The sequence below is a fragment of the Pelophylax lessonae genome (assembly GCF_965119305.1).
Source record: "Pelophylax lessonae genome assembly, chromosome: 12".
NCBI lineage: Eukaryota > Metazoa > Chordata > Amphibia > Anura > Ranidae > Pelophylax > Pelophylax lessonae.
In genome coordinates this window covers 172,380,743-172,406,199 of record NC_138779.1, presented here as the reverse complement: position 1 = coordinate 172,406,199, position 25,457 = coordinate 172,380,743, and the positions used below count along the sequence as shown (strand labels likewise).

The window sequence follows — 25,457 nt, the reverse complement described above, 5'->3', positions numbered from 1 at the left end:
TCTAATTAATACTGAAACCAATTGACCTATGGTCACTGTTTCCTAAGTTGTCCCGTATTGTTTGTCGGTGCATTCACCATCTGTCCCATGAAATTGTCCTGCAAAACATTTAGGAACTGAGCCTTGGCTGAATGCGCGGTTCCTTCTGACCAGTCTATATCTGGATAATTAAAGTCCCCCATTACAATGACATTTCCCGTCCATGCTGCAAATCGTATCTGTAAAAGGAGGTCCGCCTCCCCCTCCTCCCTCTGGTTGGGGGGCCTATAGCATACGCCCAATATTACCTTCCCCACAGTGCATTCCCTTTGAAGTTCTACCCATAGGGATTCTGCCTCGTCCATAGCTCCATTATTAATATCATCCCCCATATTTACCTGTATACTGTTCTTAATATACAGACATACCCCTCCCCCTTTTTTACCTTCTCTATCTCTGCGATAAAAGGCAATACCCCTGAATGGTCGCCATCCAGTCATGAGAGCTGTCAAACCAAGTCTCAGTTAACCCCACAAAATCGAAGATTCACAGCGTGACCACACTCTGTCTAATTACAGTCGGTCACAAATGTTAACAAACCACGGTAACTCCTTGTTACCGGGTTCTCCTCCTCACACACGTATCCAGCCCGAAGAGGAGATTGCAGTGACAATTACCATTTTCAGTATAAAGCACAGTCCCCAGATTGGCCTAGTAATAAAAAGTACCTGTCTGCCTTCCCATCAGAGTACCCGAGTAGCTGTCTGCCTTCCCATCAGAGTACCTATCTGCAGCCCAGAGTACCTGAGTACCTATCTGCCACCCATCAGAATACCTGTCTCTAGCCCATGCCTCAAAGAATATGCGTTGGGGTGTTTTCTTTCCAAAAGAGGGTCATTTTGTGGGAGTTTCTATAGTCCTGGTGCTCCAGGACCTTCAAAAGTGTAATAGGTAATTAAGAAGATGTGTAATTTATGCTCCTAAAAGACTGAAGGTGCACCTTGCATGTTGGGCCTCTGTATGTGGCTAGGCTGTAAAAAAAGTCTCACACGTGGTATCACCATACTCCGCACGAGTAGCAGAATGTAATTTGGGATGTCATTTTTGCTATGTACGTGCTAGGTGTTAGAAATATCTTATTTTTAAATATTTTAGGGTGTAATTGCAAGCATGCATATGCCATGTGAGAGAAAGAACTAATAATTTTGTACAAAAAAAAAAATGTACTTCATTTTTCCAAGAATTGTGGGAAAAATTAACACTTAAAAAAAAAAAAAAAAAAAAAACACACACCACGCCTCTTACTAAATACCTTTGACTGTTTACTTTCCAAAAAGGGGTAATATGAGGATTATATGTACTGTCCTGAAATTTCAGGGACTCAAGAAAGGAGATATGCTAACAGTATATCAGGTGTGATCAATTTTTAATGATTGGCACTGTAGCTTGTAGACTAACTTTCACACAGACTAATATCCACTAATTTGGATTAGTTTTACCAAAGATATGTAGCAGTATACATTTTGGCAAAAACGAATCAAGGGAATAGACAGACACCATAGGGAGGTCCGGCTAAGCCCTTGAAGGGGGGGGGGGGGATTTAAATGTGCCTCTATAAGTCACAGAACTATGCATATGTTTACATCAGACATGGCAACACACATATGTTAAAAGAATAACAAATCTTTATTTGTACAAATGATAAAAACAGTAAGTACGTCGTTCTATCTATATAGATATGAAACATTAATATATAGTACAATGTTTAACAAGCATATCAAAAGATGGTTGGAACTACGCGTTTCGCATTATGCGCTTCATCAGGGTCCAGCAATGGAATGTATTTAGACAGAAATTCAATCTTTAGTAATCTAGAGGTACATAAAACATTTGTTATAAACATAATCATGTACATACACTATTTTTATTTATAATTTATTGCATTTAAACTCTAAATACCAAGCTGTTCACTTAACCTCAAGAACATTATAATTGTTCTAGAGAATCTAACACAGATTCACAGTGTATAATAGAAGATATATAAAAGACTTCTTTCAAATATGGCTAATGAGATATTTTACCTCTTCATCTTATGAGTTTATTGAGAAATTTAGAAAGAATCTGAAAGACTTTATTAAAAAACTCGAAAATTACGTCTAGACATTACAGCAGACAAATAAATTAAAAGAGGAAAAGAGAGAAAAAAAAAAACAAAAAAAAAAAAACACAACAGCATAACAAGGGAGAAGACATAGAAAAGACGGAGAAAGGAAGTGGGGGAAAGAAAAAAATAGGGGGGGAAAAAGGGGGGGGGGGAGGGGGGAGGGCAAAGGGAGGAGGTCATGTGGAGTATGAATTACCATGTAGTCCAAAGGGGGGGCGATGAGAGGGATAGGCTAATTCCACCGGATCAATAAATCCGGGAAAAAAGTCCATCCACATAGGAGGCATGGAGGGGATATAATACAATGATACATGTGAAACACCATATTTGCTTAAATAGATATGGGATATTCAGATATTGGGTTATCTTACCCTAGTTCAAAGGTCGCAGTAGATAGGATGAGTCGTACTTATATTAATTTAGAACTCAGCTGTGAAGGAGCCAATCGCCCCTGAAGTTAGCATAAAAAGAACAGAGAATAATACCCATTAATTCTCAATGTAAAAGTGGATTTCGCCAAAAGTGTGATAGTTATAGTACTTAGAGAGGCACTTACCGGAGGCTCTTTCTACAGAGATAATGCTAGTGATCATATGAGGATAATGGAAGCCTGCAGTGAGGTATAGATTAGAAAAAGGTTCCACACTGGTCATTAACACATATCCCAGTTTTATAGATCAAAAGTGAATAAAATGATGTATAAAAGAAAAAGATCCCCTTCAAAATTGGGGATAAATATGGTGCCAACAATATGAGGGTTGAATAAGGAAGAATCGTTGAGTGCTCACAGGCACTTGACTCCCACCCAGGATCTGAAATATATATGTTTAAAAAGGGGGATTAGTAAGTGGGAAAGCCTAAAAAGAAAAAGAAAGCCCTTTGATGCAAGGGACAGACTTACCAGACACAGCAGTTCAGAATATAATGTAGCCGTCTGCATGGAGACATGCTATTGAGAGCTGTCTAACATGGGGGCTATATATATACTACCTGTTGAACGTTCGGTCCCCTCCTCCTCCGGGTCTCCCGCCCCCCACATCCGCCCGCCAAAGCGTCCACGTGTGGACGCCACGGGAGGATGTTCCCGCAAACCGGAAGTGACCGTCACTTCCGGTTCCGGGACCGGAAGTGACGATCCGCCGTAGCCTAGTCTGCAATGAAAGTTAGTATGCAGGAGATTCAGATAGCAAACGTCCCAAGGCATACCAGATGGAAAACCACTAGGAACACAGCCAAAAACAAAAATGGCATGCATGAACAACATTTATATATAATTCGTCGATCACTATTTATCTAAACCTGAGATCCAATTTAAACAGAAGATAGACCAAATTCTTGATAAGTGTTCATGGATAGATGGTTTTCCAAAAGATGTCACCAGTAGTCATAAAAATGACCAAACAACATGGAGAGAGAGACTCCTAAAATATAAATATACAAAAAATAAATAATAAATTAAGAAAGGATTTTTTATATAAATTATTGGAAAAATAAAAAAAAAAAAAAAAAAATGCGGCAACCGACCTGCAGGACAATGGAACACGCGGTAGTCAGACCCACATGAAAACAAACAGAAGGGAGGGAAAAAAAAAAAAAATTAATAAATTAAAGTCGTTGTATAAGGATTTACCTCCCAAGTGTTCTATTTTACACTTATAAAGGTGTTAATCACCCAAAAAGGGAGCAAAGCTAAGATGTTCGTTGAGTTCTGGAAGGGTACATGCATTCAAAGAAAAAATCCAACGTGCTTCCCTTTGTAAAATTAAATTATCAAAGGGTCCCCCTCTAGGTCCAGGATGGATCCTATCTAGGGCGAAGAATTTAAATTTTGGACATTTATATCTATGCGTCTGGGCTATATGCCTAGCTATCGGACTTTCTAGATCGCCACCTCGTGTGTACGATACATGATCCTTGATTCTCTCCCAGAAATGTCGTTTAGTTTTGCCCACATAAAATGCGGGACATTCACATTTCCAAAGGTAAACAATGCCTATGGTTTGACATGTCACAAAATGCTTTAAAGTGAATGGACGCCCGTTTGGCAGAGTTTGTATATTTATATATTTGTAGAATTTATATAAAAAATCCTTTCTTAAATTTATTATTTATTATTTATTTTTTGTATATTTATATTTTAGGAGTCTATCTCTCCATGTTGTTTGGTCATTTTTATGACTACTGGTGACATCTTTTGGAAAACCATCTATCCATAAACACTTATCATGAATTTGGTCTATCTTCTGTTTAAATTGGATCTCAGGTTTAGATAAATAGTGATCGACGAATTATATATAAATGTTGTTCATGCATGCCATTTTTGTTTTTGGCTGTGTTCCTAGTGGTTTTCCATCTGGTATGCCTTGGGACGTTTGCTATCTGAATCTCCTGCATACTAACTTTCATTGCAGACTAGGCTACGGCGGATCGTCACTTCCGGTCCCGGAACCGGAAGTGACGGTCACTTCCGGTTTGCGGGAACATCCTCCCGCGGCGTCCACACGTGGACGCTTTGGTGGGTGGATGTGGGGGGCGGGAGACCCGGAGGAGGAGGGGACCGAACGTTCAACAGGTAGTATATATAGCCCCCATGTTAGACAGCACTCAATAGCATGTCTCCATGCAGACGGCTACATTATATTCTGAACTGCTGTGTCTGGTAAGTCTGTCCCTTGCATCAAAGGGCTTTCTTTTTCTTTTTAGGCTTTCCCACTTACTAATCCCCCTTTTTAAACATATATATTTCAGATCCTGGGTGGGAGTCAAGTGCCTGTGAGCACTCAACGATTCTTCCTTATTCAACCCTCATATTGTTGGCACCATATTTATCCCCAATTTTGAAGGGGATCTTTTTCTTTTATACATCATTTTATTCACTTTTGATCTATAAAACTGGGATATGTGTTAATGACCAGTGTGGAACCTTTTTCTAATCTATACCTCACTGCACGCTTCCATTATCCTCATATGATCACTAGCATTATCTCTGTAGAAAGAGCCTCCGGTAAGTGCCTCTCTAAGTACTATAACTATCACACTTTTGGCGAAATCCACTTTTACATTGAGAATTAATGGGTATTATTCTCTGTTCTTTTTATGCTAACTTCAGGGGCGATTGGCTCCTTCCCTCCTTCACAGCTGAGTTCTAAATTAATATAAGTACGACTCATCCTATCTACTGCGACCTTTGAACTAGGGTAAGATAACCCAATATCTGAATATCCCATATCTATTTAAGCAAATATGGTGTTTCACATGTATCATTGTATTATATCCCCTCCATGCCTCCTATGTGGATGGACTTTTTTCCCGGATTTATTGATCCGGTGGAATTAGCCTATCCCTCTCATCGCCCCCCCTTTGGACTACGTGGTAATTCATACTCCACATGACCTCCTCCCTTTCCCCTCCCCCCCCCCTTTTTCCCCCCCTATTTTTCTTTCCCCCACTTCCTTTCTCCGTCTTTTCTATGTCTTCTCCCTTGTTATGCTGTTGTGTTTTTTTTTCTCTCTTTTCCTCTTTTAATTTATTTGTCTGCTGTAATGTCTAGACGTAATTTTCGAGTTTTTAATAAAGTCTTTCAGATTCTTTCTAAATTTCTCAATAAACTCATAAGATGAAGAGGTAAAATATCTCATTAGCCATATTTGAAAGAAGTCTTTTATATATCTTCTATTATACACTGTGAATCTGTTTTAGATTCTCTAGAACAATTATAATGTTCTTGAGGTTAAGTGAACAGCTTGGTATTTAGAGTTTAAATGCAATAAATTATAAATAAAAATAGTGTATGTACATGATTATGTTTATAACAAATGTTTTATGTACCTCTAGATTACTAAAGATTGAATTTCTGTCTAAATACATTCCATTGCTGGACCCTGATGAAGCGCATAATGCGAAACGCGTAGTTCCAGCCATCTTTTAATATGCTTGTTAAACATTGTACTATATATTAATGTTTCATATCTATATAGATAGAACGACGTACTTACTGTTTTTATCATTTGTACAAATAAAGATTTGTTATTCTTTTAACATATGTGTGTTGCCATGTCTGATGTAAACATATGCATAGTTCTGTGTAGACATATGCCGGTTTTCGGTAATTCGATATATCGCGGTATTGCATAGCCACGGTATTGTTATTGTGGCATTTTTAAAATACCGAGTTTCTCTGTCAAGTCTGCCTGACTTGTGAATTGATACATTTCAGTGAGCTGGATGACTCATTCACTCACACAGCTAACCCCTTTCAGCATTAAGTCTCCTAACTATAAACAAAAATGATTACATTTGTATCTTTTCCTTCCCTCTGCCAGGGAGAAAGGAAGTTTAACCTCTTAAAGACTGGATCTTTTTCTGACACTTGCTTGCAAGTTAAAATCAGTTTTTTTTTTTGCTAGAAAAGTACTTAGAACCCCCAAACATTTTATATATTTTTTTAGCAGAGACCCTACAGAATAAAATGGCGATTGTTGTAATATTTTATGTCACACTGTATTTGCGCAGCAGTCTTTCAAACGCAATGATTAGACTTTAATGAATAAAAAAAAAAAAAAAAACGTAACAGTAAAGTTATCCCAATTTTTTTTTTTTTGTTACACAGAGAATCGTGATCTTTATTCCAAGCTAAAAAATCGTGATTCTCATTTTGGCCAGAATCGTGCAGGTCTAATATACACACACACACACACGCATAGCAGCCCACATTACATTATTATATAGCCATCAAGCAGTGTCTGGCCTACCTGGTGATGACTGGTCCTGGCGCTCTGATCCGATGGCCTGGTCTTTAAAGGGGCAAATCCTTGCGATCCAGAAGTGGTTAAACCTGCAGGAGGACCGGTGTTTTTATCTATTAATGACTTTACTATTGCTTTAGGCCTGGTTCACATGTATGCGGGTTGGTGGTTCACATGTATGCGGGTTGGTGGTTCACATGTATGCGGGTTGGTGGTTCACATGTATGCGGGTTGGCGGCCCACATTTGCACAGGCATAGCAGCCCATTGATTTGAACGGGCTGCTATGCCCTCATTTTCCGCAGAAAAAAGGTGCATGCAGCATTTTTTTAAAATTCAGTGGCCTTGAAATCCATCCTGCTTTTGCACCATGCGACTAACCTGCAGTTCCTGCTCTGGCAAGCTTTCTGCATTTTTTGTATACGTGGGCACGGCATTTAAAAATAAACAGTTTGCGTGTGCAGCAACGGCAGGTAAGTCGCATGGTGCAAAAGAAGGATGGATTTCATGGCCACTGCATTTTTTTAAATTCTGCATGCACCTTTTTTCAGCTGAAAACGCAGGCATAGCAGCTCAAGCCCATTCACATCAATGGGCTGCTATTCCTGTGCAAATGTGGGCCCCCAACCCGCATACATGTGAACCAGGCCTAAAGCAATAGTAAAGTCATTTATAAACAACACCTCCTTCAGGTTTAACCACTTCTTGACCACAAGGATTTGCCCTCTTAATGACCAGGCCATCGGATCGGAGCCGAGCGCCAGGACCAGTTATCACCAGTTAGGCCAGACACTGCTTGATGACCTATTTTAGGCCTGGTTCACAGAGTCTGTACTGACTGACTATATAATAATGTGCAAAAGTGAACCAAAGCCCCTAAATTCAGCAATGAAATTGAAGTGAGGTGGAAATTTAATAATTTAAATTTAATAATAGAATACCGTGATAATACCGTATACCGTGGCAAAACCTTAATCAATTAATCGCAGCATGAAAATCTGATACCGTCACAAGCCTAGTTCTGTGACTTATAGAGGCACATTTAAATCCCCCCCCCCCCCCCTTCAAGGGCTTAGCCGGACCTCCCTATGGTGTCTGTCTATGCCCTTGATTCGTTTTTCCCAATTTTGTATTTGGGGGAAGGTGCCGTTATATCCTCTATTTAAATAGGCCCCCACCTCCCCTTTCACCTAATTGCTCTATACATTTTGGCACAAATTTATGAACAAAAATTACTTATTTACAAAATGTTAATATAAAAAGATTTCCTGCTTGTGGGATTGGCTCACCAATTTTCCCAGAAGTCTGCACTAAAATACGTCAAATTTCTGGCATCCCCTGCAACAAAAAACATTTTTGGTGAGATACTCCCCAAAGGAACTTGTCTAAAGGGATGCAGACCCAGCAGCTTTCCTCATCAGAGCCCTGCAGCTGCCACAGCTGATAAATAATTATGAAACCACTCCAACTCAGCACAGAGAAATAAACAGTGATTACTTCAGAATAACAAAAGGTAGGAGCCTGCAACAAGGTTTGGTAAAATCCTTGTAATGTACATAGACCACCCAGAGGGGAATGTTTTTTTCCTCAACAAAAGTGGAGTTACGCTTTAAGTGGAACACAGTTCTTAGGAACTCTATTCTGCGATTCCAGAAATGTCCAAGAACTCCATACTGTACTCATTTTTGTCAAGTGTATTCTTCATTCTTGCTGTTATTTAATAACGTCCTTAATTTGAATGCTGTTAGATTTGTAGCAGTTAAATTGTGCACACGTCCTTTTTGGAGCTCTAAAACATCTAAATAGGAGAAAGTCCATATAGTTGGGTAGCTGGTTCAAGGGGCACTTTACATGGTAAATTTGTTGAATAAGGAGCTCCTGTCAAAAAAGGACCAGTTTTTAAGCATCAATAAGGGTTTTTGTTGAGTTTACTCTTGCAGTGAGGATTGAACTGACTCAGGTTAATGCGGACCTTCACTGCATCTAAGCACCACAAACCAGAAACACTTGTTTTTTCACTTTTAATATTCAAAGCAAACTCCCCCATCCACCCTTGTTTGAATTATTTTGGGGAGAAATCTCTTGGAAAAACACCCCCCTAGCATTTCTGTCCGTGGCCATCTTGAGTAAGGGCAGATGATTCAGGTAACATTTACTTCCTGCCCATAGCTCGAATATGAACTAAAACTCCTCTTCCTCCTCTCCTCCCCTCCTGGGATTTATGACATTTGCCTTGGCAATAACCCAGGAAGTACCTGAAGAAATGTAAAAAAATAAAAAAGTTTAAATCAAGTAAATATGATCTACTTCCCTATTTATGAATGCTAGCAGCATGACGATTAAAACGTATCAATGTTGATTAGGAGAGTAAAGTTCACCTTTAAGCTACTCTAATTTACAAAGGAATTTTGGATGTGCTTTGAACAAAATCCAAAAGCACCACACCACAAAGACACAATGACAGACTTTTTGGGTCTATTCTCCACAGGTTATTTTCAGGGGGGTACCCCCTTGCAATTACAAGTGGCACCCAATATTCTGGATGCACCAAAGGGGGTTTCCTTTTTTCAAAAGCTAAATGTTTTTTTTTCCTTGTCACAAATGTGCTATACAGTATCTCACAAAAGTGAGTACACCCCTCACATTTTTGTAAATATTTTAATATATCTTTTCATGTGACAACACTGAAGAAATGACACTTTTATACCATGTAAAGTAGAGTGTACAGCTTGTATAACAGTGTAAATTTGTTGTCCCCTCAAAATAACACACAGCCACTAATGTCTAAACCACTGGCAACAAAAGCGAGTACACACCTAAGTGGTAATGTCCAAATTGGGCCCAATCAGCCATTTTCCCTCCCCGGTGTCATGTGACTCGTTAGTGTTACAAGGTCTCAGGTGTGAATGGGGAGCCGGTGTGTTAAATTTAGTGTTATCGCTCTCACTCTCTCATACTGGTCACGGGAAGTTCAACATGGCACCTCATGGCAAAGAACTTTGAGGATCTGAAAAAAATAATTGTTGCTCTACATAATGATGGCCTAGGCTATAAGATTGCCAAGACCCTGAAACTGAGCTGCAGCACGGTGGCCAAGGCCATAAAGCGGTTTAACATGACAGGTTCCACTCAGAACAGGCCTCGCCAAGGTCGACCAAAGAAGTTGAGTGCACGTGCTCCGCGTCATATCCAGAGGTTGTCTTTGGGAAATGAACGCATGAGTGCTGCCAGCATTGCTACAGAGGTTAAAGGGGTGGGGAGCTCAGCCTGCCAGTGCTCATACCATATGCCGCACACTGCATCAAATTGGTCTGCATGTTCGTCGTCCCATAAGGAAGCCTCTTCTAAAGATGATGCACAAGAAAGCCCGTAAACAGTATGCTGAACACAAACATACTAAGGACATGGATTACTGGAATCATGTCCTGTGGTCTGATGAGACCAAGATAAAGATATTTAGCTCCAATGGTGTCAAGCGTTTGTGGCAGCAACCAGGTGAGGAGTGCAAAAGACATGTGTGTCTTGCCTACAGTTCAGCATGGTGGTGGGAGTGTCATGGTCTGGGGCTGTAAGAGTGCTGCCAACAATGGAGAGCTACAGTTCATTGAGGGAACCATGAATGCCAACATGTACTGTGACATACCGAAGCAGAGCATGATCCCTTCCCTTCGGAGACTGGGCCGCAGGGCAGTATTCCAACATAACGACCCCAAACACACCTCCAAGATGACCACTGCCTTGCTAAAGAAGCTGAGGGTAAAGGTGATGGACTGGCAAAGCCTCAAGACCTAAACCCTATTGAGCATCATCAAGATCTCTAACATCCACCAGCTCGGTGATGTCATCATGGAGGACTGGAAGAGGACTCCAGTGGCAACCTGTGCAGCTCTGGTGAACTCCATGCCCAAGAGAGTTAGGCAGTGCTCGAAAATAATGGTGGCCAAAGTATTGACACTTTGGGACCAATTTGGAAATTTTAACTTCGGAGTGTACTCACTTTTGTTGCTAGCGGTTTAGAGCAAATTGACACTGTTATACAAGCTGTACACTCACTACTTTACATTGTAGCAAAGTGTAATTTCTTCAGTGTTGTCCCATGAAAAGATATAATAAAATATTTACAAAAATGTGAGATACTGTATGTGTCATTTAACTAAAAACAAGGATAGAAGGCTTGGCCAATTTACATAGTCGGTCACCTCTAGAACCTATGATGGACATTTTCATCACTTGTACCTCTCAGAATGTGGTCTACCTCTGCTCAATTGTCCCTGTGTATCCCCTGCCCGGAGTTTCCACTTGGTCCCTGACCTTCCACCGGCTCCCGTGGCCTTCCCTCTCAGTTATGCAACAAGGACACAGACACAGTGAGTCAGCAAGTTTATGCATAGAGGCAGCCATCCACAAGGATTTTAATTTTGATTCATTTTGTGTACTTTTTTGGCTAATTAAAGCTGGTATATAATATAATATCAACTACAAAAAGGTGTCCGATAATATTAAGAAGCAAAATAATATATTCAAACACTAGCAGCGCTAAATAAACAAACTAAGGAATAAAATCCAAAGTCCTTAAATGGGTATTTCCAGGTCATGTGGTGAGTTGGTTAGACGCAATCCTTTTATCACAGGGAGGGTGTGAGGGGTCCTGGCCGTAGCACCTGATTTCCACCACCACTTTGTGCTCCCCCCCCTATTCTTAAAACTCACCAGAGAATGGTGAATCAAGATCCTTCAAGGAATTCCACCACTAGATTCCAACATTGGACACTGGACCACTTTTCCTCTATTTGGCTGTACAATCTCCTCCGTTGCCAACTCCGATGGCAAAGGAACTGGATCCTCCTCGCTCACTCCTGCAAGTCTCCCTCCTAGACTCGGCTTCCTCCTCCGACCGCTGTTCCAGCAGGAGCTCCGCCTCTTCATACACACTCAGGGAGGAGAGAAAGGGGAAGGATATACAGTACATACACACACAGCACAAGGCCGTGTTCACACTACCAGACGGTTCTCAGGACTGCAGTTTCTCTGAGCTCCACAAGGTGGTGACTTCACCTTGAAGTCACCACCTTGTGGAGCTCAGAGAATGTGTATGTACTGTATATCCTTCCCCTTTCTCTCCTCCCTGAGTGTGTATGAAGAGGCGGAGCTCCTGCTGGAACAGCGGTCGGAGGAGGAAGCCGAGTCTAGGAGGGAGACTTGCAGGAGTGAGCGAGGAGGATCCAGTTCCTTTGCCATCGGAGTTGGCAACGGAGGAGATTGTACAGCCAAATAGAGGAAAAGTGGTCCAGTGTCCAATGTTGGAATCTAGTGGTGGAATTCCTTGAAGGATCTTGATTCACCATTCTCTGGTGAGTTTTAAGAATAGGGGGGGGAGCACAAAGTGGTGGTGGAAATCAGGTGCTACGGCCAGGACCCCTCACACCCTCCCTGTGATAAAAGGATTGCGTCTAACCAACTCACCACATGACCTGGAAATACCCATTTAAGGACTTTGGATTTTATTCCTTAGTTTGTTTATTTAGCGCTGCTAGTGTTTGAATATATTATTTTGCTTCTTAATATTATCGGACACCTTTTTGTAGTTGATCTTATCCTTTATAGCAGCTGCTTTGACGTCAAGTCGTTATTATTGATTTTATTCTTGTGCCTTCTTATTGATTTTAGCGCAGGGTGAGTGTATTTATAGGATTTTAATTTTTCATATATTTATCACTCCTTACTGTCCATATAATATAATATATCACCTACCCTGGAGTCGGCTCCTTGTAACTGTATAACTATCCACGATTTCTTCACCTAGGTTTTTCTACCTACAAACCTGTCTCTAAGCGCTCATTTGTTCTACGTGTATTTTGGCAATTGTCAAATGTGGGCCGCACCGTGAGGGCTATGAATGTTACGATAAAAAGGAGCATGTGGCCAGCATTAAGAGGGGATTTCCCAAACATAGCATTTCTTAAAACTATTTAGATTGTAATGATAAAAAAAAAAAAAAAAAAAAAATCGGAGGGTACCATTTTTAATCGGGATTGATGGGTTCACGCCTCATTGAAGGGGCAGCTTCGTGAGAAGTGCGAAATCTCGCGAATGAAGACTCGCTGGGATCCATGTCTTGAAATGCTAAGCGCCTTTTAGATTGAACATAGATTAAGACGTGAATTGCTTTATCAACAATAACGGATGACATTTTGCCTCCTTTGTCACAGCTTATGACTCCTTTGTGTCAGCTCTTTTCTCCTCTTTTGGTTAGTATAAAAAAAAAAAAAAAAACACACATTACAACATCTACTTTAATATCATAATTTATTGTACTTTGATAGAAAACAACTGTATGTGTATTTTCATTTTTATACTTTTATGGTTCATGTTTGCATTTCCATTTTTTGTGTAATCCAATTATCTATTAGGGAGAAATATATTTATGCAGGTAGATTGATTATATACGTGAAGTGAATGGTAATTGAACAACCATTAGAGTTGTTCTTTTTTATGGTTAATTCAGTAGTACGTTAAGTCCATATGCAGCTTGTCCGATGTTTGGAAAGCAGAGACAAACTTCCGGTTTGTCTCTTTGATCCTGGATGTGATGCATAAGGTGTTCACTTCTGATGGCTGGAACACAGTCGAATGACGTGCGCTTCCTGTCATTTAATCTCAGATAACGATAGTTCTGGTTGTAACAGATCTGCTTGTGTCAGTAGTCCATGCCTCTGATGATGTCCTATTGGATGAAACGCGTTAAACGCGTCCTGGACGACACAAGCACGCTATGAGCCAAGGCATTTGATTTTATACTGCTCGTTTACGATATTGTTGTAAGTACAATCTTAATAAAGCTTTTCCAACACATTACGGGCTTCACTATTCATTGCTTTCATTCCATTCTGGTGAGAACGTTTATGTGATTTTATCTACTGGAGTCCTGGGAGGAGATAGAGGATTGTGGCAAGTGATTTCAGTTTGATTTATCCAGTATACAGCTGTTCATCTGTGGTTGGAACTTGCTACCCTTGAGATCCTGTTTGCTGTCTGTCTTTCACTTCCGACCGGTAAGGAGATTGGAGTGTCACTGTGGCGTTTCCACTCACACTGAAGCTGGTGCAGGGTCTCATCTTCACTCCATCTTTCCTCCATGTTCATTATGGACTGTCAATATTAAGAATCTTTTAAGCGCTGCATTATAACTTTTTTTTTTGGTTGGTAACAAATTCATGCTGGCTGATTTTTATATGTGGAATTTCTATATCATCTAAGAGCACGGATATTTTTGTTTACATTTTTTGACACCACCACAAAGATTTTTCTATCTTAATGCATAGAATGCATTAAGATAAAAAAACCTTCTGACTTTACAACACTTTTAATAAAGGAATATAAAATGGTAATTCCGTTGAAACGTAAAAAAAAAAAAAAAGTTTCCAACTGTATCAATGTATTATGAATAGTTTTTACTCTTATGGTAAATGAGATGAAAAGATAAAATGCTAAAAATGTGTAACAGTATTAAGATAGATATCTAAAGAAATAAAAACAAGTAACATATCCCAATTAAGCTGGCTATTTAATAATTTATATACCTAAGAGATTAGGTTACCCACATATACAAATGAAGTTGTATGCTTATAACTGCTATTCAAAATGCTTTACGTATAGAAGAGATAAACCACATAAATCTGTTAAGTTCTTCCAAATACAAATACATGTCCTCAGAATTTTGTTACAAACCTTACAGCCAAAATGGTCCTCTAACTGCACCTTAAGAAGTCCCAGGGATAAACCCACAATAAAAAAATGTAACTCTTATGAGGACCATATAATACTCCACTGTGGTCCTCGTGAAATAGTTAATAGTCTACAAATAAATTACATCAATGCACCAACATGATCCAAATCAAGCAATTTGTCCAGGTAAAGGATCACCAAGGTACGTCCAAACATTGCACATTTCCTACACTAGAACCATCATGTGTCCTGTGTTTTAACTATAAGTGATTGGTAAGTTACTCAGAACCTCTTGTTTAGAATCAATATATTTATCAGTAGTATACCACCATCACCACTAGCTTACATCTTTAAAACTTTGGTTAGCCAGTAAAGTGTTGTGCTGTTACATGTTGTGAGAATGTATATAGTTATTTTCCTAAATTATTTTTTAATGACTTTGAATAGTTGGTTGTTATACAGCTATCTTGTAGTTTTGGTTATTGCACCATCTTTCTGTATTCTTTTCTGTATTCCACACGTTTTGTGATGTACTTCCTCTTCCTTTGCCGACTGTCTTGTGGGGATAAAGAGTCTATGCCTCACATCCAATCTGATCTCATCCGGAACTACATTACCCTGTTTTGAACTGCAAATACTGTCTTTTTATTCATCTACCACATCTCGTTGTCTGCTATACCTCCTGCTCACAATAAAGATCCAAAGATGAAAAAGGTGTTTGGCAAGTTAAGCTATCTGTTGAAGATTGTCCGCGGTGATTGTATCTGCTTATATATGCCAGGCATAGAGGTCTCAGCAAGGAATAAGTCAATATTACAAGCAGCCTAAAAAAACTGGTAAAGTTCAGTGAGCGTACAAAGTAATGTCATGCTGCCCAGGCAGGACAAGATGCAATGGCAAAAAAAGACAGGAACTCAACCAGAGTGGTTGCCCCAGGTGACTTTCCTCCCAATTACAAAAATATTGCCTAAAAAAAATTTTTCTTCAATCTTTTAATCACAATAATCCACCTATTGCACTTCAAGATAGGAAGTCTCAAGATGCAATGGCAGAAGGAAGGAGAAACCCAACCTGAGCAGCACCAAACGACATTCCAGCATTGACTGGAGATTAAAATATTTTCACCTGTGTGATGGCCACAAACCGCTCCAAATAAAAGGTAACCCAAAACATTTATTGGGGACAATACCAGAGCAAAAAGTGGAAGTGAGTGATCACATAGCCACATGTAGAACTTTACTTCCAAACAAAGCATCCACTGATGCTACTATGACCACCTTGTAAAAACTTTCGTTAAAAGTAAAAAAATCGGCGGACCAGATAGGAGCCTTACAGAGCCAAGAGACTGAGGCTTTTTGTTCAAAGGCCCACAGCTTTAGTAAAGCGGGAATCGACAGGGAATTGAAGCTCCTGATGCCTCGAGGCATAAAACCTGGGAAATGACCTGCCAGGTACAATAAGATGTGGTAGCACTGGAAGATAAGTTACCTCTATGAGGACAAGGAATACAGAGTATTTCTAAATAAAGCGGTTGCATTAAGGTAGACTAAGAGCTTGTACAATGGCAAGCCACTGAAGAAAAAGTGTTTTCAGGTGTACCAAAGCGGGCCAAAAGTTGGGAAAATTTAATATCATTCAAATAAGGAGTACACAACTTGAGGCAAAAAAAAAAAAAAAAGGTGGTCAAGGCCTCAGTACCACCCTATCTCTGGACAGGGACACCTTGTAGGAAAAGTTTGGCAGCTCCAACGCCATGCATGCCAAAGTAATAACTACCAGAAAGGCCACCTTTTGCGATGTCAGCAATGGCATTTTTCAGGGGGCTCAATGGGAGGTTTCTGAAGAACTGACAGATCCAAGTTAGGACCCAAATATGCAAGGGAGGATTTAACAGGAAAAAGAGGTCAGTAGCCCCTGGGAAAGGGTGTGAGCCAGCAAATGATTTACTATGAGCCAGCGCAAAAATATTTCATTGGCAAGTAGACATATGCCGGTTTTCGGTAATTCGATATATCGCGGTATTGCATAGCCACGGTATTGTTATTGTGGCATTTTTAAAATACCGAGTTTCTCTGTCAAGTCTGCCTGACTTGTGAATTGATACATTTCAGTGAGCTGGATGACTCATTCACTCACGCCTTTCAGCATTAAGTCTCCTAACTATAAACAAAAATGATTACATTTGTATCTTTTCCTTCCCTCTGCCAGGGAGAAAGGAAGTTTAACCTCTTAAAGACTGGATCTTTTTCTGACACTTGCTGCTTGCAAGTTAAAATCAGTTTTTTTTTGCTAGAAAAGTACTTAGAACCCCCAAACATTTTATATATTTTTTTAGCAGAGACCCTACAGAATAAAATGGCGATTGTTGTAATATTTTATGTCACACTGTATTTGCGCAGCAGTCTTTCAAACGCAATGATTAGACTTTAATGAATAAAAAAAAAAAAAAAAAAACGTAACAGTAAAGTTATCCCAATTTTTTTTTTTTGTTACACAGAGAATCGGGATCTTTATTCCAAGCTAAAAAATCGTGATTCTCATTTTGGCCAGAATCGTGCAGCTCTAATATATATATATATATATATATATATATATATATATATATATATATATATATATATATATATATATATATATATATATATATATATATATATATATATATATATATATATATACATATACACACACACACACACACACACGCATAGCAGCCCACATTACATTATTATATAGCCATCAAGCAGTGTCTGGCCTACCTGGTGATGACTGGTCCTGGCGCTCTGATCCGATGGCCTGGTCTTTAAAGGGGCAAATCCTTGCGATCCAGAAGTGGTTAAACCTGCAGGAGGACCGGTGTTTTTATCTATTAATGACTTTACTATTGCTTTAGGCCTGGTTCACATGTATGCGGGTTGGCGGCCCACATTTGCACAGGCATAGCAGCCCATTGATTTGAACGGGCTGCTATGCCCTCATTTTCCGCAGAAAAAAGGTGCATGCAGCATTTTTTTAAAATTCAGTGGCCTTGAAATCCATCCTGCTTTTGCACCATGCGACTAACCTGCAGTTCCTGCTCTGGCAAGCTTTCTGCATTTTTTGTATACGTGGGCACGGCATTTAAAAATAAACAGTTTGCGTGTGCAGCAACGGCAGGTAAGTCGCATGGTGCAAAAGAAGGATGGATTTCATGGCCACTGCATTTTTTTAAATTCTGCATGCACCTTTTTTCAGCTGAAAACGCAGGCATAGCAGCTCAAGCCCATTCACATCAATGGGCTGCTATGCCTGTGCAAATGTGGGCCCCCAACCCGCATACATGTGAACCACCAACCCGCATACATGTGAACCAGGCCTAAAGCAATAGTAAAGTCATTAATAGATAAAAACACCGGTCCTCCTGCAGGTTTAACCAATTAATGACTTTACTATTGCTTTAGGCCTGGTTCACATGTATGCGGGTTGGCGGCCCACATTTGCACAGGCATAGCAGCCCATTGATGTGAATGGGCTTGAGCTGCTATGCCTGCGTTTTCAGCTGAAAAAGGTGCATGCAGAATTTAAAAAAATGCAGTGGCCATGAAATCCATCCTTCTTTTGCACCATGCGACTTACCTGCCGTTGCTGCACACGCAAACTGTTTTTAAATGCCGTGCCCACGTATACAAAAAATGCAGAAAGCTTGCCAGAGCAGGAACTGCAGGTTAGTCGCATGGTGCAAAAGCAGGATGGATTTCAAGGCCACTGAATTTTAAAAAAATGCTGCATGCACCTTTTTTCTGCGGAAAATGAGGGCATAGCAGCCCATTCAAATCAATGGGCTGCTATGCCTGTGCAAATGTGAACCACCAACCCGCATACATGTGAACCACCAACCCGCATACATGTGAACCAGGCCTAAAGCAATAGTAAAGTAATTTATAAACAACACCTCCTTCAGGTTTAACCACTTCTTGACCACAAGGATTTGCCCTCTTAATGACCAGGCCATCGGATCGGAGCCGAGCGCCAGGACCAGTTATCACCAGTTAGGCCAGACACTGCTTGATGACCTATTTTAGGCCTGGTTCACAGAGTCTGTACTGACTGACTATATAATAATGTGCATAAGTGAACCAAAGCCCCTAAATTCAGCAATGAAATTGAAGTGAGGTGGAAATTTAATAATTTAAATTTAATAATAGTATACCGTGATAATACCGTATACCGTGGCAAAACCTTAATCAATTAATCGCAGCATGAAAATCTGATACCGTCACAAGCCTATTGGCAAGTATTAAGAGATTGAAGTCTTGAGCCCAAGTAAACTAAGAGATGAACTAAAATTATGATATCATTGACTGTGGGAGATCCTTCCCTCCTTCAACGCATGGACTCCATGTCATCAACGCTAGCCAGAGAGATGAATGAAGAATCTGTCCCTCAAAGAGAACGTCTGGATGAAACACGAACTGCAACAGGTATCGGTGAGCAGATGAGTGATGTATAAATATCAAGCCCTTTATGGAAAGTCTAGGGCTCTCAGGATGACCGAGATGCCTTCCAGGTCTATCAGTTGAAGAAGTCTAGAAAGGAGCTTTATGGAGGAAAACATGTACAAGGGGGAATCAATGAGGGGTACGGTTGCATCTGCGATCTGTGAGCTCTAAAACATGCAATGAACTGGTCTACCTTGCAATGATTGGGCAACCATCAGAGTCATGGCAATCGTTCCCCCATCAAAGAAAAATCTGCTTGATAATGCCCAGGAAAAACAGAACTATTCTACTGGATTCAAGCGCAAAAAGCTCTGGAACTCTATCGGCCAGTTTTTGCAGGAAAAGCTTGTCCATGTTAAAGATGTAAAAAAGAAGATGTAAAAGACAGAGCTGGCAACACCAAAACTATTTTGGTTAAAGCAACGTAAATGAGGAAGGCCACAGAAAAAATGTTTTCCTGCCAGTCTTACATTCCAGATATGTGAAAAGCTAAATGGCTAGAACCGGATATTCCACTTGGGAAAATATGCTTTCTAGCTCTTTTGCCTCCTCGTGCATGGTACCACCATGGGGTAATCATATTTTAGTTTCACAAGGTGAACATTCCTTTGCGAGATCCAGTGGATGAATGAGAATAGTTTGGCATGGATCTCCAAACTGTTGTTAATTGATAGCTTGGACTTGAGGCAATTCAGGGAACTAAGAATCCCATCCAGCTAAGGAGGCTTGCGCTGACGATGAGGAACTTACCGTGGGAAGCACAAAGAATCTGCTCTCCTAAAGGCAAAGTTAACCTTTCAAAAAAATATAAAAATGTACATATTTATGAAGGTTAACAAAAAAAAAATTGAATTTTGTTTTTTACTGAAGCCTACAAAGCATTACACCTGGAATCAGCAGATCATGGGTGCAAATTCAAGCTCCTGCACAGCCTTCTCTAGGTTTGTGCCCATATCACCGCACAAGCTTTCAGTTACACATTTAGAGAAACAATGAATGAACTACGAGAGTCTGCTGAGTGGCAGGATCACAGCCTATTCAAACTACAAGTATGTAAGTGCCGTATTTTTTCTATTCACAAGAATCTGTGAATGAAAGATTCAGCTATGTTTGCAGAGCCACGCTGTTTTCAAAAAGTGAGAGTTGGTGTGTATAGAAGAACCCCCAACCACTGTCACAAAGAGGAGCATTGGCGGCAGGGGTGGGTGCATAGGAGAATGTTACATGTTACATCCTAAATATAGGTGTAACATGCTCCTAAAGGTGAACTTCTCTTTTAAACCATTAGTGACAGAAGGCACCACAGCAGAGATGCCTTGGTGTGGAATAGCATTCTGTTTTCCTTGTCAAAGCAGAGACAGAACCCATCCCCACCTGAATAGTATGTCCCTCTGTAGAGTTCTTTTGTTGAAGAGAGCAACGAAAACCACCTGAAACAATTATACCATTTGTCCCAGGACCTGCATATATACATCTGTAAGGATAACCTAGACCAGTGATGGTGAACCTTGGCACCCCAATCCTGGGACCAATCCTGTTTAATTTATTCATAAATGATCTAGAGGAGGGGATATCTAGTACAATCTCAGTATTTGCAGATGACACTAAACTAAGCATGCCAATATCTTCTATGCAGGATGTGGAAACCTTACAAGTGGACCTGAACAAAATTATGGGGTGGGCAACTACATGGCAGATGAGGTTTAATGTTGAAAACTGTAAAGTAATGCACTTGGGTGCCAGAAACCAGAAAGCAAGCTACTCACTAAGGGGGGGGGGGACCTCTGGGTGAGTCTAGGATGGAAAAGGACTTGGGGGTACTGGTAGACAACAGGCTTGGCAGTGGCATGCAATGCCAAGCCGCTGTAAGCAAAGCCAACAGAATACTGGGATGCATAAAAAAGGGGATTAACTCCAGAAATAAAGAGATTATTCTCCCACTCTACAAGACTCTGGTCCGGCCACATCTGGAGTATGCTGTCCAGTTCTGGGCACCGGTCCTCGGAAAGGATGTGCTGGAATTGGAAAGAGTCCAGAGAAGGGCAACAAAAATAATTAGGGGAATGGAGGACATCAGCTATGAGGAAAGACTACAAGCACTGGACTTATTCTCTCTGGAGAAGAGACGATTGAGGGGGGATATGATATCAATGTACAAATACTGTACTGGCGACCCTAGCATAAGGAACAAACTATTCAGAGAAAGGGAATACAATAAGACACGTGGCCACTCACTAAAACTAGAGGAAAGGCGGTTTAACCTTACAGTACGTAGGGGGTTCTTCACTGTAAGTGTGGTAAGGATGTGGAATTCTCTTCCACGTTGTATCAGCAGGGAGCATCGATAGTTTCAAAAAACTATTAGATGGGCACCTTAAAGACCACAACATACAGGGGTATACAATGTACGGATAACAGCAAACACACACATCATAGGTTGAACTGGATGGACGGATGTCTTTTTTCAACCTCACTAACTATGTAACCCCAGATATTTTGAAACTACATTTCCCATGATGCTTATGCACTCTGCAGTGTAGTTGAGCATCATGGGAAATGTAGTTCCAAAACATATGGGGTGCCAAGGTTCGCCATCACTGACCTAGACTTTACATTGTTGCATTTTCAGTTCTTTGTGGAACGAATAAGAAATTTGTTGACCTGGTGTTCAGGATCAGGTCCATACAGATGGGGGGGATGGGACGTATCGGGACACACCAGCTTAGTACCGCAACCCGCGTCTGTGCTTACTAGAGAATTCAAACTGTAAGTTACTATTTTTGTTAATGAAATTAAATTTTACATAATTCTACACCATGATGGCCCCCCTCTTTACTGAGCTATAAGGACCACTTACAGAGCAGAGGAAGGAGTATCCCCACTAGTGGAATACACATAAGAGGAACCACAAGCCCCCTTAAAGCCAGAGGCTGTACCACGCTATAGCAGGAGTGGAGGAAATAAACCAATCCAGGTTTTTCAGGCATGTTTTTTAAATAATTGAGGTGAGCCGCTAGTACACCTATAAGTGTGGTCACTGAAGAGCACCCCTGTTCACTAGGGATGCACCGATCCGACTTTTTTGGTCCCGATCCCGATCTTTTGCTTTGTGAAATCGCCGATCCGAGTCCGATCCGGAAGTACTATTTTGTGAGCTTATAACAAAATAATACTTCCGGATCGGTATCGGCAGATACCTTATAACATTGTGCATTCAAAATCTAAAATGTCATGGGTTTAGTCTATAAGAGGTTAAACTTCCCTCCTCCGGCAGACGGAACGAAAAGATACATTGTATTCATTGTGTTTACTTAACTGGGAGAGTTGAAAGGCATTTGCAGGAGGCTCTTTTTTATTTCTTTGACAGCTGTTCTCTGCTCCCTCACAAGCTATAAAGAGCAAAACCGGATCGGCCCGTGGATCTGTTAATTTTACCGATTCCCCGATCCAGCTATTTTGCCCGTATCTGGGCCGATATCCGATCCGAATATCGGATCGGTGCATCCCTACTGTTCCAAAGGTGGAGGAAGTTAATGGAATAATTAAGGACGTTTAAATATATACAAGGAAACGGGAAATCGTAACCAATAATTGGACACTACAGCACTTTAATTTATTTATTTATTGTTTGGAATACCATACACCAATTAAGCCAGCACTGTAATATATCAGCCGATTTTTTGGACAATATGTATTTGCACCTATATGAAAAATTGGCTATTGGCACAATAACAACCCACCGTTTATTTTGCACATGCAGCACTTTACTTCAATTGGTTCTAATGTATTTATGTGATTTGTTTGCATCAGATAGAAGTTTAACACTTTTATTGATTTGCACCTTAATAAGAATGATGCTATGGATTAATGAATAATAGAATGAATATACTGCACATAAGCACTTTTTCCTAAAAGCACCATTTAGATATTCACAAGAGTGATGTTGTGTATGATTAAATGCTATATTTTATGTTGTTATTTATGAATGAAAATCATATATAACTATAGGTTGATAGATTTATCTGAATTGATTTACCCCCTTGTGTACATCTTTCTAGTAAATTGCTCAGGTACCAGTTTTTGTACTTGCAGCATCAGGGGCACACACTTTATATAAATTTTATTCCCGTGATAGTGCAAGAATCACACCCACAAATATTTTCCCAGTACTATAACCCTACTATACTAGGACTAGAACTTGAGTAAAAACTCTAGAACAACTCAAAAAAGTAATGCCACAAATCTGGTAGAGCTGACCCCTCCCCCAGTGCAAGGTGCAGAAACCATTAATAGAAACAGAAAATGGGAATATTAAAAGGCAAAAGGTTTTTTTATCTTCATGCATTCTATGCATGAAGATAAAAACGCCTTCTGTGTACAGCAGCCCCGCTCAGCCCCCTCTTACCTGAGGCCCATCTTTATCCAGCGATGTTGCAGGAGTGTCTCAGCTGCCCGAGACTTCCCTCCTCATTGGCTGAGACAGCAGTGCGATTGTCAAAGTCAATCAGCCAATAATGAGAAAGGGGGGACAGGGTCGCGGCTCAGTGTCTGAATGGACACAGAGCTGTGGCTGGGCTCGGGTGCCCCCATAGCAAGCTGCTTGCTGTGGAGGCACTCAACAGGAGGGAGGGGCCAGGAGCACAAGAGGGACCCGAGTAGAGGAGTATCTGGGCTGCTCTTTGCAAAACAACTGTACAGAGTAGGTAAGCATAACATTATTTAACAAAAAAAAAAAAAGGACAAGACTTTACAATAATTTTAAAACCCATCTCTGGGCAACACTTAACCCCTCTCCCACCTGTTAAATGCTTGATTTGTTTGGTTTTTTTTTTACCTTCTGAAGCATTCAATATACTCTCATTGGTCTGCTATCCATGTTCCCTGCCAGAGAGATTTGCCAATGCTACTACTCTGCTGCTAAGTTTTCCATGCTGAAAAATCTGACATGATCAAGAATACCCCTGTGTTTACCAAGATGTCCACCTACACACATATACCTTGTTCTTCACTGTGTCTAGTGCCAGGACAATACAGGCAATATGGGTGACTATTCCTTTGGTTGCTTTTTTATTTTGGCACAGCTGCCAGTTTGGTGCCTCTAACTCAGACACAGCAAGACAATGCAAAGGAGGTGAAAATAAAAATGTAGCCAACAGCTGGAAAATGCAGGGCTGCAGGACTCAGTTTACACTATGTAAACTGAAGCAACTTTGCATTGCGTGGACCTGCTTCGACACCAGACTGCTGCTGTCACAACTTTGGGTCATATGACCCAAAATTGGAGTGCTGTGGAAGCCACTATGCTGGTCTAAATGACAGGTATATTTTTACACTCCAGGACCAACCAACTACCCTCATCAGATTCTAGAATAACTGCATTTTCTGAATGTCCTAAGCCTTGGGTTTGGGTCAACTTTAAAAAGTCTCTTACACATATAATAAATACGCACTATGAAGCTCTGATATTCCTCACATAAGTAAAAAGGCATAAATAGGTAATGCATCACTCAAGGAAAACCACCTCCCCTGTGCGTATGGAGCGGGTGCTGGCCCTGCTTGCATCAGGAACACACAGAAGAAAAAAGGCTGGATGGCCGCACTCCAGTATAATCTTTTATTCCATGCATTAAAAACAAAAAAACATACAGCAAATGGTGGTGAACCAACAGGTAACCGCTAACGTGTTTTACTACACCTGGACTGGTGGTTTATCATAGCGTTAGCTATTACCTGTTGGTTCATCACCACTTGCTGTATGGTTTATTGTTTTTACTGCATGGAATAAAAGGGGATTATACTGGAGTGCGCCAACCTTTTTTCTCCTAAAAGTAAAAAGCAGTATAGAATTGCACACAGAATAACTTACTCTATTGCAGGCAGCAAATAATGTTTCCTCAAGGACTCAAAGTAGGGTCCTAAGTTAGCCGTTCCTTCAATGACAAAGACCACATCTGATACAATGCCCCCATTCCCCTGAGTGGCTGCATCCATTGCTGTTCAACTCCACAACCTACAAGAGACAAAGGAAATCATTAGGCACTAAAAAAAGGAAAATCTATACAGTTAACAATTAATTGAGGTTTATTATAGTTCTTAGGAGACAAAATTGTATGACTGACAAAATGTAAGCTCGGCTATCTAAAATTAAAAATGGGATTTTGACTTACCGTAAAATCCATTTCTCCAATGTTTGACAGACACAGCTTCAGATCTTTAAAACCGTTGGGGGGGGGGGGGGGGTATACTGCCCCCTACAGGAATAGGGCACTAGGCACTCAGTTTAGTTATAAGCAGTGTCAGAAGAATTACAACTCCACAGAGGGGTGGGTGCTGTGTCTGTCAATGAACATCAGAGAAATGAATTTTT

General features: G+C 40.4%; 1 protein-coding gene across 1 annotated transcript in view; it reads right to left on the bottom strand.

Annotated features, from left to right (window-relative positions):
• LOC309568945 (mediator of RNA polymerase II transcription subunit 25) overlaps positions 1 to 25,457 on the bottom strand; it is a gene marked incomplete at its 3' end in the record, with an annotated part of 67,578 nt that overhangs the window by 20,630 nt on the left and 21,491 nt on the right. The window contains exon 2 of the mRNA XM_082274711.1: positions 24,957 to 25,100. Within this exon, the coding sequence (XP_082130837.1) occupies positions 24,957 to 25,081 (125 nt within the window). The 5' untranslated portion in view covers positions 25,082 to 25,100. The remainder of the gene's footprint in view (positions 1 to 24,956; positions 25,101 to 25,457) is intronic.